At 32.2% G+C, this 16,083-nt stretch overlaps 1 protein-coding gene across 1 annotated transcript; it reads right to left on the bottom strand.

The window, feature by feature from the left end:
- Positions 1-8,472: 8,472 nt before the first annotated feature.
- LOC139504120 (uncharacterized) lies at positions 8,473-10,377 on the bottom strand. Its single transcript, XM_071294181.1, has one exon. The coding sequence runs from the start codon at positions 10,375-10,377 to the stop codon at positions 8,473-8,475; it is 1,905 nt and encodes a 634-aa protein (XP_071150282.1).
- Positions 10,378-16,083: the final 5,706 nt, after the last annotated feature.

Genomic DNA, 16,083 nt, shown 5'->3' with positions numbered 1-16,083 from the left:
AACAATAACGTTCTAACTCCAAAACATATATCAATTATTTAAGAAGAAAAAGGGGCGATTTGGTAAACAAGCCGTATCGAAAACCTATATAATGAAGTTGCACAAAACAGCGGATAAAATATTAAGTTTCATGTATGTATTCCGCAAATATATTAACGCATACGAAATATACTCACCTATAGCAAATCATCCTTGGTTAAATGTCCAAATTCAAGAACAGAAATCTTTCGAAAACGAAAATTCAAATTGACATACGTGCACTCAAATATACAAAAATAATATGACTCTTCAAAAATCAGCAAATTAAAATTCTTAAACGAAAAACATGTATATCAAAGTAACTCAACATCCGTTGTTTCACAATTATCGATCGTTGGAAAAAACCACTGCATCAGAAAAAATATATTGTGATGTCAAGAATACAGATCTTTAATAATTATAGACATGATATTGTGATGTTGTCATTTAAATGAAAGCAGACCTGTGATTAAAATAGTTGTCCTTGTTCGAGTTGACACAATCTTCTTTAAAAATCTTTATATATGGTGGAAGTTTTTTAAATGCTTTGTACAGTTCTAGATAATTCATTTATATGTGTATGTTTTCTGTTAATATAAAGAGTGCAGTCAATGACTATACATTTACCTTATTACATTTGTACATTTTACTAAACCACTTTGAAATTAGAAAATGATCGGTATTTATATTATTAACTACATATAATCTAATTGCAAGTAAAAACACGAAAATGTATTTGGCTTTACTTTTTTCATATCTTTAATTGTTAAAAACACACCAACGTCAAACTGTGTGTTAGCATTGCCATACTGATATGTTCATATATAAATTCAACTATATAACATTGTTAATAGTCGAAAATAATCGAAGACCAAATCCGGTTTCAATGAAACAGTTTACTGAAAATAAAACAATGTTTGGCATATTTTTTATTGTAGATATTGAAGTTTCTATTGCATCATACTAATGCATCTAGTTGCAAGTCTAACGATACAATGCAAATAAGATTCGATAAGATCAAAATAATTCCATAATAGTGATCACACGTGATATATTTAGAACTTATCGGACGTTATGCATTTCATTACAAATATCAGAGTCGATTTTTTTATCAATTAGTCATCAGAAATGTGTATATAAAACAAAAAAAACATTGAGCCCATCACATTTAAAAATTGAAATCTTTGCATGCTTGATTAATGGTACATACTGATGTTCAATGTTCATGACGGTGCTCAACATATAGTATATTTAGTGATAAGAGGTTGAACATTAATTATTGTATCAACTGACCTACAAAACTACAAGAACTATTTCAAATGTTTTTAGTGTGTTTCCCTCAATAAAATGATATCCATTCCCAACAAAAAAGGTATTAGTACATGCATGAAATCAGTTCAGTATTTTTGTGATTTTTTTTTATTCAATTTATTTAATTGTGTTAAATATGAAATAAACACATGAACCTGTTATTCAAACAAATTGATCTATTTGAAGTAAAAAATAATAGTACTCACTTTAAAGACATAATCCTAATTTAACTATCCGAATAAAAAAACAGAAATGTTTCACGAAAGAACAACAATTTGATTCAGAGAATACAACATTTGTATTCTCTTCAAAGATAAATAGTCATCGTCAATGATTATTCAAAATATTATTCGTAAGTGTCTAAGGTTAATTTTAAATCAAATACAATCCTTCATGTTTGATCAAACCATTAACGAAATATGCAACTGTTCAATAGTTCTTAAATAGTATAAGACTTCAATTGACAGTTAATTACCTTATTAACAAATTTATGTATTCAGAAATATTTAAAGACCTTGTTCTTGTTGACACAGATTTCAAACATCTGTTTGCACATAAAAAAAGTGTTTTGTGTAAATATCAAATTTAAACCGTAACCGTTCATTGGTTACTATTTACTTTATCATTCTATAATACTCTTTTTTGTGAAGAACATAATTTAATAATGTATGTTTCTCTATTCATGAAAGTCAAGATGGGTTAACGATTATGAAGAATTCAATAAAAATTTGTATATAATCCGTGCACGTAAATTATCAGTTAAAATCTATATTACATGTATTATCTCTTTTATATTATTTTTTTCAATAGTAAAGAATGATATTTCTAACGAAACAACAACGGAAACATATTTCGTCGTATTTACGTCAATGCGTGTCATAACATTTGTAGGATATACTTAAACTATGGGGGATAAATGGTATAAGATGCGAGTAGTAGAATGATCGCTTTAGAGAGAGGAAAACGCCAATATGTTGCACTGAAATAGCAAACTATATTACATTTATTTCCAAATACCACAAACAATGCGTTTGTGACTTAACCTTGCTTGACCTTCTTACTATTTTGATCTGAGCGTCACTGATGAGTACTTTATAGGTATAACGCAGTTCTGACATATTTCATTATAAACTTGGTACCTTTAATAGCTATAAACATGTCGAAATGAATTATTTTATGTGTGTATTTCTCTGTCTTGAATATTCGTGCATGTATATTAACCGTACTCCTGTCATGTAATGTTGTCATTTAAATGTTATATCTAACATTTTCAGACAAGCGCGATGTTTTGCTAGCCACAACACCATCATTTTCTCTCAAAATACCTTGTTCCCATTAGGAAAATGGCAGTTATCTTATATATCGTTTTCGTGTATGTTACATGGTCGATTGTTCAGTATTTTTGTTGCAATTTAGTGTGTTTGTTGTTTCGTTTTTTTCTTCTTAAAGTTGATGTGTTTCCCCCTGTTTTATTTTGAAACAGATATAAAGAATACAAAATCATCATCATGAATTCATCAAAATATTATTCTTCAGTGTCTAAGGTTTATTTAAAGTTGATTATAATCCATCCTCCATTTTATTCAATCAAAAATGAAATGTGTATCTGTTGAATAGTTCTGGAATAATGTAAGACTATTTAAATCACAGTTAATATGCCCTATTACATATTTCTGTCATTCAGAAATATTTAAAGACCTTGTTCTTTAACACTAATTCTTTCAACGTCTGTTTGCATATAATGAGTGGTTCGTGTTGAAATCTCATTTAATCGTTCTCGTTCATTGGTCTCAGTTTATTAGAATGTGTATTTATTGTATCAATGTGTATCTGAAGCCTTCTGTATGTTATAGTCCAGTCAAACAAAGATTTAACCTCACACTAATTACAACAGAAAATATTTTAGTTCTAATCTATAGCATAATGCCCTTTAAATACACAGAAAAAGTCCCATTAAACCTAACTTCAAAAAACTCAAAATCAGCATTTTTAATTTCCTCTGGAAATTAACATTGGAAGGGGAGATAACTCTTGCACAAATGAGTATTTTTTGGTCATTTTTTTGTTGTTTTTTTGGAAATTTGTGTAAAGTATTATACTTTGATGGGGTAATAAGTTTGTATTTGACTAAATTATATAATGTCCTGCTCATGAAATGTTCAAACCCGAAGTGTTATGGGTTTTATTTTTTTCGTACATTTTTCATTAAAGAATTTTCAAAGGAGTATGTTCGGTAAGGTCCTAAAATGGCCCCTTGTTTTTGCGTAAATTTCAAATTCGGATTTATTGACCAATATCACAATAAATTATAGCTAATGCAGTGACTAGATAGGAAATTCGCCATTTTGTTGAATATTTTACGATTCTGCGTTTCATTATGACGTCACAAGTTGTACTCATATTGATTTTTCACAAAAAATACAAACCACAAGCTATAAATTCGGATATTGCTAGTCACAGACTTTTCAAGCCAGTTCGCATTGGAAAAAATGAAAAAGAGAAAAGATCTTTTCTAAATCTTTCCTTTGCCAATAAAGGTCTCGATGGCGTCAACCTTGGCAATATCCTTCATCATAAATTAGTTCAATCGAAAATACCTCCTTATTTCAAAGACCAGTCTAAACTAAAATTTTCAAATACAAACGCGTTTTGCTGGATCTCGATATTGACGACTTAAAGTCTAAACCTCCTGATTGCACTTGTGCTAGTTCCCAATTCACATATAATCCTGCTGGCCACGTTATTACCGGTGACCTTAACATTGTTAAAAGCACTTCTCTACAAAACGTGTTATCGAAAGGTCCGAAATATCGTGAGCCTAAATCCATCAATTGGAAATACAACTTTAAAATTTTGATGGATTCAGTCGAGGATTATGCCAGGCAATGGGCTAAGCGCGAGAAGGAAGACGTAGACACTCTATCCGAATGGATTAACGCAGTGGTGTCGTTAATACAAATCAGAATTAAGAAACGGAATGGGTCAATCAATGCCCATGCTACGTCAATCTTCAAAGATCCAAATGTTGCTAAACACCTATCTGACCTCCATGATAAATATGTTGTTGTCCCCGCAGACAAAGCCCCAAATAACATCGTTTTTGTCTGTAAAAGTCATTACATTAATTGCTTGATAAACGAATTAGGTATAGACAATTCACTTGGAAACCCAACATATACCCTCACGACACTTACCAAAGAGGAAATCCTGGATAATCATAGGTCTGTTTTTTGTTCCTTTGGTATTTCAACCAAAGATGAAGAACTGGATCTTCCAGCACAGTATTGGATACCTAAACTACATAAGTGTCCTTACACACAACGGTATATTGCTGGGTCTTCCAAGTGCTCCACGAAACCTCTTTCTAAATTATTAACATCCATTTTATCAGCAATCAAAGACGGGCTTCAAATTTATTTTGAAACTGCCTATTCTAAGGGGTGGCGTGAATCAGATGTGGATACTTAAAAATTCCAAAGACCCTTTAGAGTACATACAATCTAACTCTCTTTCATCTTGTAACAGTATTAAAACATTTGACTTTTCTACTCTTTACACAAGTATTCCACATTCCAAACTAAAAGACAAATTAAAAGAGTTGGTATTACTTTGCTTCATAAAAAAGAATGGCCAACGTAGATACAAGTATCTTGTCTTAGGGAGGGATAAATCCTACTTTGTAAAGAATCATTCTGATTCAAACAAAAAATTCTCTTAAACCGATATTATCAAGATGCTTGATTTCTTGATTGACAGCATATTTGTTACGTTCGGAGGACGTGTTTTTCAACAGACTGTCGGCATCCCAATGGGAACAAAATGTGCCCCTCTACTTGCTGACTTGTTTCTTTATTATTATGAGGCTGACATCATGCAGGAACTTCTTAGGAAGAAAGATAAGAAGTTAGCAATAACTCTACTTTCCGCTTTATAGATGACGTTCTTTCACTAAACAAATCAAAATTTTGCGACTATGTGGATCGCATCTATCCCATCGAATTGGAGATAAAGGATACTACAGATACAGTTAAGTAGGCATCATATCTTAACTTACATCTAGAAATTGACAATGAGGGTCGGTTGAAGACAAAACTTTACGACAAAAGAGATGATTTCAGCTTTCCAATTGTGAACTTTCCATTTCTAAGTAGCAACATTCCAGCAGCACCTGCATACGGGGTATATATCTCCCAATTGATACGATATTCCCGTGCTTGCATTTCCTATCATGATTTTCTTGATAGAGGGTTACTGCTTACATGGGAGGTATTAAACCAAGAGTTCCAAATGGTGAAGTTGAAATCATCCCTTCGTAAATTTTACGGACGCCATCACGAGTTGGTTGACCGTTATGGAATAACCGTTTCACAAATGATATCGGATATGTTCCTTACGTCGTAACTACAATCCCCTTCCCTTTCATGAATTTGACCTACCGAATTAGACTATTTACCTGATTTGTAATCACATAAGCAACACGACGGGTGCCGCATGTGGAGCAGGATCTGCTTACCCTTCCGGAGCACCTGAGATCACCCCTAGTTTTTGGTGGGGTTCGTGTTGTTTATTTTTTAGTTTTCTATGTTGTGTCATGTGTACTATTGTTTTTCTGTTTGTCTTTTTCATTTTTAGCCATGGCGTTGTCAGTTTGTTTTAGATTTACGAGTTTGACTGTACCTTTGGTATCTTTCGTCCCTCTTTTAACACATTGTGGAAGAAAGAGAAGCGAAACTGAAAATGAGGTCTACCCGTTTAATAGTATAGCTAAATGGCTAGTTACGTCTAAACGAGCATATGTTCATAGTTCTGCTCAATTCTCAAGAAGGACACATTTAAGATTCCGTGTTCTTTGTATAATAACGTATATTTCGCTTTTTCTTCTGAAATGTTTCAGAATGAAACCTTTCAAAATAGATTATAAGATTAACATATAATTTGCATTACAGATTTGTTATTATTGATGTTGCATCAATGTACAAATGTAAAGGACGCTTTCTTTAGAATACAGTCACTATGTATGTGTAATATTTTTTTTTTTACAAAACTGTCAAATATCAAATGTCTATGTCCATACGTACCGTGGATTGACATGTAATACGTATATCTATTTTCATACGTTTCTGTTTTATTTTTCTCGAGTGATAATGTATACAAATGATACAACAATGCAAAGCAAACCTAGTACGTGAACAGTGCTGTGAGTTTTTTGAGATGTTTTAGACATTTTTATTTTTGAACTGTTGAGTATCAGATACATATTATTACACTGTGTCTAAACCACTCCGGCTAAATTTTATCGGACTCGATGGTATCTAACATCTGGCACAGTGACGGAACATTAACACACAGAAGAAAGATAGGTTTCTCCTTGTTTACTTATTTTTGTTATGATATCGAAGAATATGTGATATGAATTATTTATACAACCGTTCTATATTAACGGAGAAATAAGTAAAAATGCATGTCAAAATGACGAATTGAGTGAACCTTGCCTCGAAATTGTTTAATTTCTCGTTAAATTGTTCACATTGTACGAAAAGAAAGGTACGGGAAGATAGAAACTGACATGGATATTGCAAAACTAGTCATTAAGAGCATCTCAATACTTGTATTTCTGTGTATGGAACGAAAGATGTGATATGAGTGCTAATGAGATAACTCTCCATCTAAGTCAGATTTGTAAAAAAAAAGTCAAACCGTTATAGGTTAAACAACATGGGTCTTGGCTAACAACGATCAGCAAGATATTAAAAGTCCCAAAAAGACTAATGTTAAATCATGTAAACATGAATACCAATGTTCTAATCTATATAAAAAACGAGAAAAGAGAAACACTTATGATGAACCTATTCAGCAAACGACAACAACTGAAATATAGTTTGTTAACAGCTATTGAGATCTTCCACGACTCACTAGTGCATATAAAGATGCATGAGAAAATTTCTAAAAATCACTGCAAACGATACCACTCAGAACAATCACAAACAAGTCATGAGTTTTAGTCATAACGCCTTTAATATGAAATGTGACAACTAAAATGTATAAAACTACGATAGAAGAAAATAAAACGCCAACTATATTCCACACCTAATGTTTACATTGATTGATAATGTTCTTGTATGCATATTTGAGAAAATGTATGGTAAAAATGTATATTTGCGTTATTGAAACTGGATGTCAGAAACTGAAAATGTTATTACAGATTTAGGCGTTAAAAGGGTAACGTCACTGTACCCAAATTGCATCGAGTACCCAAATTGCACCTATCTAGCACAAAAAGCAGAGGGGATCTAACAAGATTACATAGAGCCTAAAAAATTTGTATGTTAATGATTTGATACTATGTTTAAATAAAAACGAGTCCTTAACCGATCCAAATATCTCAATACAACTCCTAAGACACAATTCTTCTTTTCTTGTAACAACATAAATCTGCAAAGATGTTGAAATAAGATGTTTAAATAAAAACGAGTCCTTAACCAATCCAAATATCTCAATACAACTCCTAAGACACAATTCTTCTTTTCTTGTAACAACATAAATCTGCAAAAATGATGTTGAAATAAGAACGAGTCCTTAAGCAATCAAAACATCTCAATATTATCGCTAGGACATACTCCTCTATTTTTGTAACAGTATATATCTTCAGAGAATCAGTGACCTATTGTATCATTAAATACATATGTCGTTTTTTTTCCATTTAAATATTTGAAATAGTCGGTAAATATTACTATTAATTATAATCTTGGTACTTTTGGTAACTATTCACTATTAGTTTCGTTTTGAACCAAACTATGTAGGCAAGTATCTATTTATTATTACTTCAATAGTAAAATCATACACGCATAAATACGCATAGATAAGAAATAATTGATTTGATGATGTAAATTCACCTAGTGTTTCGGTTTAGGTTTTATATTACCTAGGCATTATCCTCATCAGGTACCCTAGCCTTACAGCAACATGATAAAAATAAACGAAAATTCTGGGGCACGACACTCGGTGAATCATCTCTCTGTTTTCCTTAAATTGATTTGCAAATATTGTGATATAGCTTAATCGCCTATATTCTATTTTAATTTAGAAGATGTTAAATATTCTTTTAAGTTCTTGTGTTTCTGGTATGCAATAATGGGTGGTTTTTTAAAAAAGTTGGTTTGCTGTGCCATCATTCGAAATTAAGTGCCAGTGTTTTCTTAAAGTTTTACCCAGTTGTTTAACTCTAGGATTAAATTTTGTTATGAAGCATAAAGGTGGTGATTTCCCTTTCTTCCTAGATATGTACCGTAATGTACTTTCCCTTGTTCTTTTCATTGTTGTTGTTATTAAGGGGTCAATTTCGTCTGCAACATAACCCCGTTTCTGAAGTTTTTCTCTGAACAATTGAATTTGTGCTTCTATGTCCTCTACATTATTAGATGACCGAATAAATCTTATAATTTCTCCTGTAATAAAACCTTTAAATACAGACGATGGGTGGGATGATGATCTATGCAGGTATTGGTAGTTATCTGTTGGTTTGCGATATAGTTTGATATCTAAGATTTTATTTGTAATAAATCTTTTTCCTTTGTACACTGTTACATCTAAAAATTGAACGTTTGTCCTTGAGGTTTCATGTGTGAACTTAATGAGTGGATGAATGTTGTTAGCTATTTCAACAAAGTCAACCAGTTCATTTTCATTTCCGGCAAATAGCATAAAGCCGTCATCTCTATATACTGACAAATGTATAATTTTGAAAGCGTGTGTAAATTCTTTCAATATTTTTGAGATGATTTCAAAACTTCTCAAATCAGTTAAGCTTGGCGACATAGGGGCTCCCATGGGAACACCCACTATCTGTTTATATATTACGCTATTAAACTCAAATTCATTGTTTTCTAGTGTAATTCTTAGTAATTCCAGAAATTCAGTCCGTGGTGGGAGTGGGATTGCATAATTATATGCCATAAGTTTAGGCCATGCTCTGTACACAGCCTGAATTATTTCTTCGTGACTCAGATTTGTGTACATACTGCTTATGTCAAAAGTCGCTAAAATGACATCATCAGGTGCCTCTATTCTTTCTATTTTGTTAATGAAGAACGTCGTATCTTGTGTAAATGTCCATAATTGACGTACAATAGGTTGAAGAAAGTAGTCAATGAATTGGCCAATTCTTTCAATTGGGCTATTACAAAGTGAAATGATAGGTCTACCAGGTATTTGAACTCTTTGAAGTAATTCTTTATTATTCCTGATTTCATTTCTAATGTTGAGGTCAATTTTGTGAATTTTAGGTAATAGATATAATCTGCCAACTTGAATTTTTTCGACTTTTGTGTCTAAAAGATATCTCAACGATATGTCATCTATGTGTGATTGTTCATGTAATATCTTAACTTTACTCTCTATTAGATTGTAAATCTCCGTACAGTGTGATATTGCAATTTGTTCGTAATGTATTCCATCGTTAAGCTGAGATAACGCTTGTTCAATATAATTCTTTTTATCAAGAATCACTGTTGAAGAGTTTTTATCAGCTTTTTTAATTACTATTTCTTTATTTTGTTTCAGTGACTGTAATGCCATTCTTTCTGATTTTGTTAAGTTATCTTTGAATTGATGCAAGTGTATTCTTCCTAATTCAATCTTAGTTGCAAATATATAATTTTCTATAGCTGTATTAGCAAAGTTTGGAGTATATCCTGATTTCATAGTAAATGGATGATTATTTATGACATTTTCATTGCCATAGAACAGAAATTTAAGTCTCATTTTGCGTGCCAATTTGTCAAAGCTTTGTAATAAATTACGCTTGATGTTCTTCTCAGCAGGGGCAGGTATGAATTTTAATCCTTTAGCTAATAATGATATTTCAGAGTCGCTTGGTTCTGTTTGAGAAAATACTTCAATATACTGTCGAGATGATTCTATCTTTTTAATGTGTCTATTTTTTCTGTTTAAGTCACGTTTATTTTTGAGATGTGTGCGAAGTTTTCCTTTGTATTTTCTTGTTTTCTTTCTCTTATCACGAGACTTGATGTGTCTGTTTTTCTTAGACATTATCTTTAGTGTTTCACGTTAACCTGTTTACGTTTAGTAGTAAGTTCAAATTGACCTTTTTACAGGCAATTGTGAATAAGATTGATTCTAAATTACTGTTCACCGTCTCTGTTGGAGAGATAAGTGTTGCAGTATTTGTTACAATAATTAAACTCTATTGGAGAGATTAATATGTATTTAATTGACTGGCAAATTAATCACTATTGGAGAGATTAATTTTTAATCATGTGCACAACATTTAATCTCTATTGGAGAGAGTTATGTATGCATATTATCTGTTGCAGTTCACAGTAACAGCTAAACAGTATTCTGAATGAAATATTTTTAAGAAACGGAATACCACCGAAACAGTCATGCGCGCACACTCTGTAATCTGATTGGTGTTTTAATGTTCAAATAACAACGAGTCCTTAACCAATCCAAATATCTCAATACAACTCCTAAGACACAATTCTTCTTTTCTTGTAACAACATAAATCTGCAAAGATGTTGAAATAAGATGTTTAAATAAAAACGAGTCCTTAACCAATCCAAATATCTCAATACAACTCCTAAGACACAATTCTTCTTTTCTTGTAACAACATAAATCTGCAAAGATGTTGAAATAAGAACGAGTCCGTAAGCAATCAAAACATCTCAATATTATCGCTAGGACATACTCCTCTATTTTTGTAACAGTATATATCTTCAGAGAATCAGTGACCTATTGTATCATTAAATACATATGTCGTTTTTTTTCCATTTAAATATTTGAAATAGTTGGTAAATATTACTATTAATTATAATCCTGGTACTTTTGGTAACTATTCACTATTAGTTTCGTTTTGAACCAAACTATGTAGGCAAGTATCTATTTATTATTACTTCAATAGTAAAATCATACACGCATAAATACGCATAGATAAGAAATAATTGATTTGATGATGTAAATTCACCTAGTGTTTCGGTTTAGGTTTTATATTACCTAGGCATTATCCTCATCAGGTACCCTAGCCGTACAGCAACATGATAAAAATAAACGAAAATTGTTCAGAAATGCAGAAACTATGGACCGAAGCTACAGAAAAAATCGATATCAGAAGACCAGGAGGACATACCATTCTAAGGAAATTTAATGAAAGAATTCAACGAATTCAAGAGAAATGGGCAGAAAAATATAGAAACAATGGAATTGATGATCTTAATGAGAATAAAGAAATTGACAAATTGAAAAAAGAAATTAAAGAGTTAAAGGATACTAATTCAAGTCGTCGCTCCTCAAAGGAAACTAACACTATAGGAGATTTAAAACGGGAATTAGATGAACTTAAAGCGAGGATTGAGGACAAAGAAAACCGGTATGACAGGAAGGAGTTTAGAGGTGGTCGTGGGGGACGCCGAGGACGTCGTTATGATTTCTAAGAACTCAGAGAATTAATAGTGAGAGGAATTATGATTTACTTATTGTGAATAACTAGATAAGAATGACTGTGAATGCAGGTTTGGCTTATTGACTTAATTTGCAGAATGTTATTATACTGTTGATATCCTCAATAATTATAAATGTTTATATAATGCTAATATCTTACTTATTTATTGAACTTGACATGTTTCAAACTTAATGCTCAACAATCTAGTTTCCTGTGTATAATATCTTACCAGGAACATGCCGTATTGCTAACAAACACAGGATTATGTTTTGTTGTTTACTGTAATGAGAGTAAAACATTCATTGCAAATACGGTATAGCTGAAAAATCTATAGAATTAATTATTGGCATTGATTTATTGATATTTTTTTCTCAAATCGATTCATACGTTTTTACACAAATAATACGTATATATCAATCATCTAATCTTACTACTACAGGGGCGGTTCTAACTGATATACGTGGGAATTAGTACTGCAACCAGAGTTCATTTTTTAAAACTTTAATGGTCCGGAAGAACACACACCTAGATTATATATCGATGGAAAGAGAAAAACGTGTACAATAAGAAAAGTTGGGTCGTAAAAATCCAGAGTGGTCACAATTTTGTGAAATTGAGGTCAAAGGTCAGACCTAAAAATATCAATATTTCAACCACAAGGACAAAAAGGAGAAATATTCTGATATTTATTCAATAGAATGCTACAAAAACGATGTAATCATAAGCATATGCTATAAACGATGTTAAAACGACAAATTTGACAACTTATATGAAGAGCTGCCATTACAAAATGGCGTTGATTTGGAACCTTCTGATTTTTTTCCATTTAAGACATAACAAAAGAAGAAGTGGCCTTGACCTTTTCACATCCATAAACTTTCATATTGTGTATAGTATTTCACTATAGTATATTACAGAATTGTTTTCTAAAGTTTAAAACACCACTTTATCAAATTATTTCAATATTTTTTCTATCTTTGAAAAAAACAAAATTCAAGCGCTGAAACAGTGTTTTTAATTTTGCATCTTAAAGGTTGTGTATTTTGTGAAAATTAGTATCTAGTTATAGATAAATACATATTGTGTTTTTGCAAAGTCTGGACAGAGCAGTTATAAGACAAAATATACTATAGTCACCCGAGGCGAATGCGAGGTCCCTTTTTTATAAGAACAAGTTAGGCGCAGGACAGAGTTTGTTCAAAGCAAACACAGTTTTTGAGTACAAATGCTATCTGGAGCGTAAATACCGTCATGATTCGGCCAAACTCGTCAGATATAGTCTTACCTTTGCATAGGAAACACAAAAGAAATGTGAGTACAAAGTTTCGATCAATGTTCGTGACCCATATTCCCATATGCATATGCATGATGTATCTGCACTGCCAATCCCAAATGTAATGGGGCAAATGTTGCTACAGAAACGATTGATTTTGTAATAGCCATACGTTTACGAATTTTTGTTATCTTTAGGGACAATATACGGTTCAGAAGCGCCTTTGTGTTATTTTTCATCAATTAACTAACAAATGAATTTTTGAGCCTAGGCTCCGTGTTGAAGACCGGACCGTGACCTTTAATGGTAGCATTGGCACTCATATCACATCTTCCTATATATATTAACAAGCTATGCGGGCATCATTTCCATAGAAATACCAAAACGAGGACATAGCTCATAAGAGCACTGGTGGCAGGGTGAAGTAATTGTTCTTCTTTTAATGTATCCTTGATATTTTCAGACACACCTTCAGACACACCTTGGTGTAATTCTGAAAGTCTTAACATAGACTTCAATTTTCCTGCAGCAGATATGGCATCCACTAAATTGAGTTCAGAGCTAAACTCTAAATTTCATATCCCTTGGGCCCACTCTGTCTGAATTGTAAGGTGTCACAATATCTAGTTAGTTCTGGAGTTTGGCAGTTTGGTAAGCATTAGAGACAATCTTGGATAAAATCGATCGGTATATATAGAGGATGTGCTACATGAGAAAGGCTTTTTCTTATGGAAGAACAAATCACATCACTAACAATCGTTATTAATGAACTGATAGCAAGTTCAAATTCTAATTTTTCAGAAACTGTTTTACTTAATTGCACAGGTGTTGACTTCAATAAGTACTTGGTTATGCATGGATAAATGATTACTCACATTAATAAGCACAACTTAAAAGACTGTCAACACGTTTAAAAGACTCAGTTTTGCGTAGTTTTCTGTTGTTTTTTTTTAAGGTTTTTCTTTTACACAAAAACCCTGTTTTCATATCCAAACTACAAGGAAGAAACTGAGCGCGAGATCGTATAAAGGTTTCAGTTTGTGAGGATACATGTCGATTAGTTTGATCACATATATGGATTTCTGTTGTTTCTAATTTAAAGTTCCCCAAGGGTGACTGGGGAAACGAAATATGTTAAATCCGATGCCTCGTGTAAAGGTAGTGTCACGTTCTTTGCACGTTAAAAACCCTTGCATCAACTCCGTAGGTGGCATGTTGCAATGGACAATTTCTGTCCCAATCCAATATACCATCATTTTCCATTGGCAGTCTAAATTTTGCCGATCATCCTCCCGAATCGCCTCTATTATGACAAAACCTACCTATTGTTTTTATTGTTAACTTGTTCTCATCCTGAAAATGCATGAAATATTTGCCACTGGACGTTAAGCAACCAACAATCAATCAATCAATCTAATTTAAAGATGCACACCAAGTTTGCCATCTGGTGCAAGTCTCATAACATCACTGATGATTCGCCCACGGAAAGCAGAATTTCAAGAGAAGTTGGTTTTAGCATCACCTTGTCTCTGCGAAACTTCAATAGTAATTTTCCCCCGACCACTTGCATGCATATTAATTGCTCTGAGGTTAAACATTGACATACAATGTATTTTCACACAATTTCAACTATAGTCATTATCCGGAAAAACCTCTTATCCGAAGTATTTGGTTAACTTTTATATAAAGTCAAAATTTTATTGACAAAAATATAACTTTTTTACAGAAAATACACGAAAAAACTACTATATATTTTCAAATCACTCAAAAATAACACATCGAAACTATCAAATTGATTGTGAAGGAAAAAATAAATGGTGGAGCTGATTGACGGATAGGAAATTTCCGTAATTAAAAAAGGTACAAATGATGTTTTTATTTTTGAGTTTTTGACAAAATTGTTTGGAATTTGCCCAAAAAAATTTGCATGCAGTATCGCAATAATATGTTTTGTCCTCTCAAATGTCAAATACTGTTTTTGAATCATATATTTTCTTGTTTTCAAAGAAAAACGCGTTAAATTTCTATCTAAAAAATCAGCCAACTTTAAGTTTAAAAGTTTTACTTGGAGACGGTATTATATTTATGTCTTCATCATTCCGATGATCCTTGATGATATGTGCATAGAAAATATTCACGAAAATAGCGGGAAATTTAACCAAAAAATATATTTTTGGATTATAAGGTAACTACCCAAAACCGTAAATTGAGGGGTACCCCCATTAAAGGGATAAAATACAAAAATGTGACCATAGAAACTTTTTACGACCCGACGGAAATTAAAATATAGATATTATTCTATCATTTAAAACAATTAGCAGCCGTATGTTATTCCGGACCATTAAACTCGCTAACTAAGCGTCTTTTTCGATGTCAGTTGCAGTACTAAATCCATTGTTCCTCAGAACATTAAAACACCAATCAGATTACAGAGTGTGCGCGCATGACTGTTTCGGTGGTATTCCGTTTCTTAAAAATATTTCATTCAGAATACTGTTTAGCTGTTACTGTGAACTGCAACAGATAATATGCATACATAACTCTCTCCAATAGAGATTAAATGTTGTGCACATGATTAAAAATTAATCTCTCCAATAGTGATTAATTTGCCAGTCAATTAACACGGGTGCCGCATGTGGAGCAGGATCTGCTTACCCTTCCGGAGCACCTGAGATCACCCCTAGTTTTTGGTGGGGTTCGTGTTGTTTATTCTTTAGTTTTCTATGTTGTGTCATGTGTACTATTGTTTTTCTGTTTGTCTTTTTCATTTTTAGCCATGGCGTTGTCAGTTTGTTTAAGATTTATGAGTTTGACTGTCCCTTTGGTATCTTTCGTCCCTCTTTTAAATACATATTAATCTCTCCAATAGAGTATAATTATTGTAACAAATACTGCAACACTTATCTCTCCAACAGAGACGGTGAACAGTAATTTAGAATCAATCTTATTCACAATTGCCTGTAAAAAGGTCAATTTGAACTTACTACTAAACGTAAACAGGTTAACGTGAAACACTAAAGATA

This window comes from Mytilus edulis, chromosome 14, assembly GCF_963676685.1.
Source record: "Mytilus edulis chromosome 14, xbMytEdul2.2, whole genome shotgun sequence".
NCBI lineage: Eukaryota > Metazoa > Mollusca > Bivalvia > Mytilida > Mytilidae > Mytilus > Mytilus edulis.
The sequence above is the reverse complement of the archived record's forward strand: the minus strand, read 5'-3'. Positions and strand labels throughout refer to the sequence as shown.

Excerpts from the sequence above, each read along its gene's own strand:
- LOC139504120 (XM_071294181.1), bottom strand. The coding sequence starts at position 10,377 with ATGTCTAAGAAAAACAGACACATCAAGTCTCGTGATAAGAGAAAGAAA.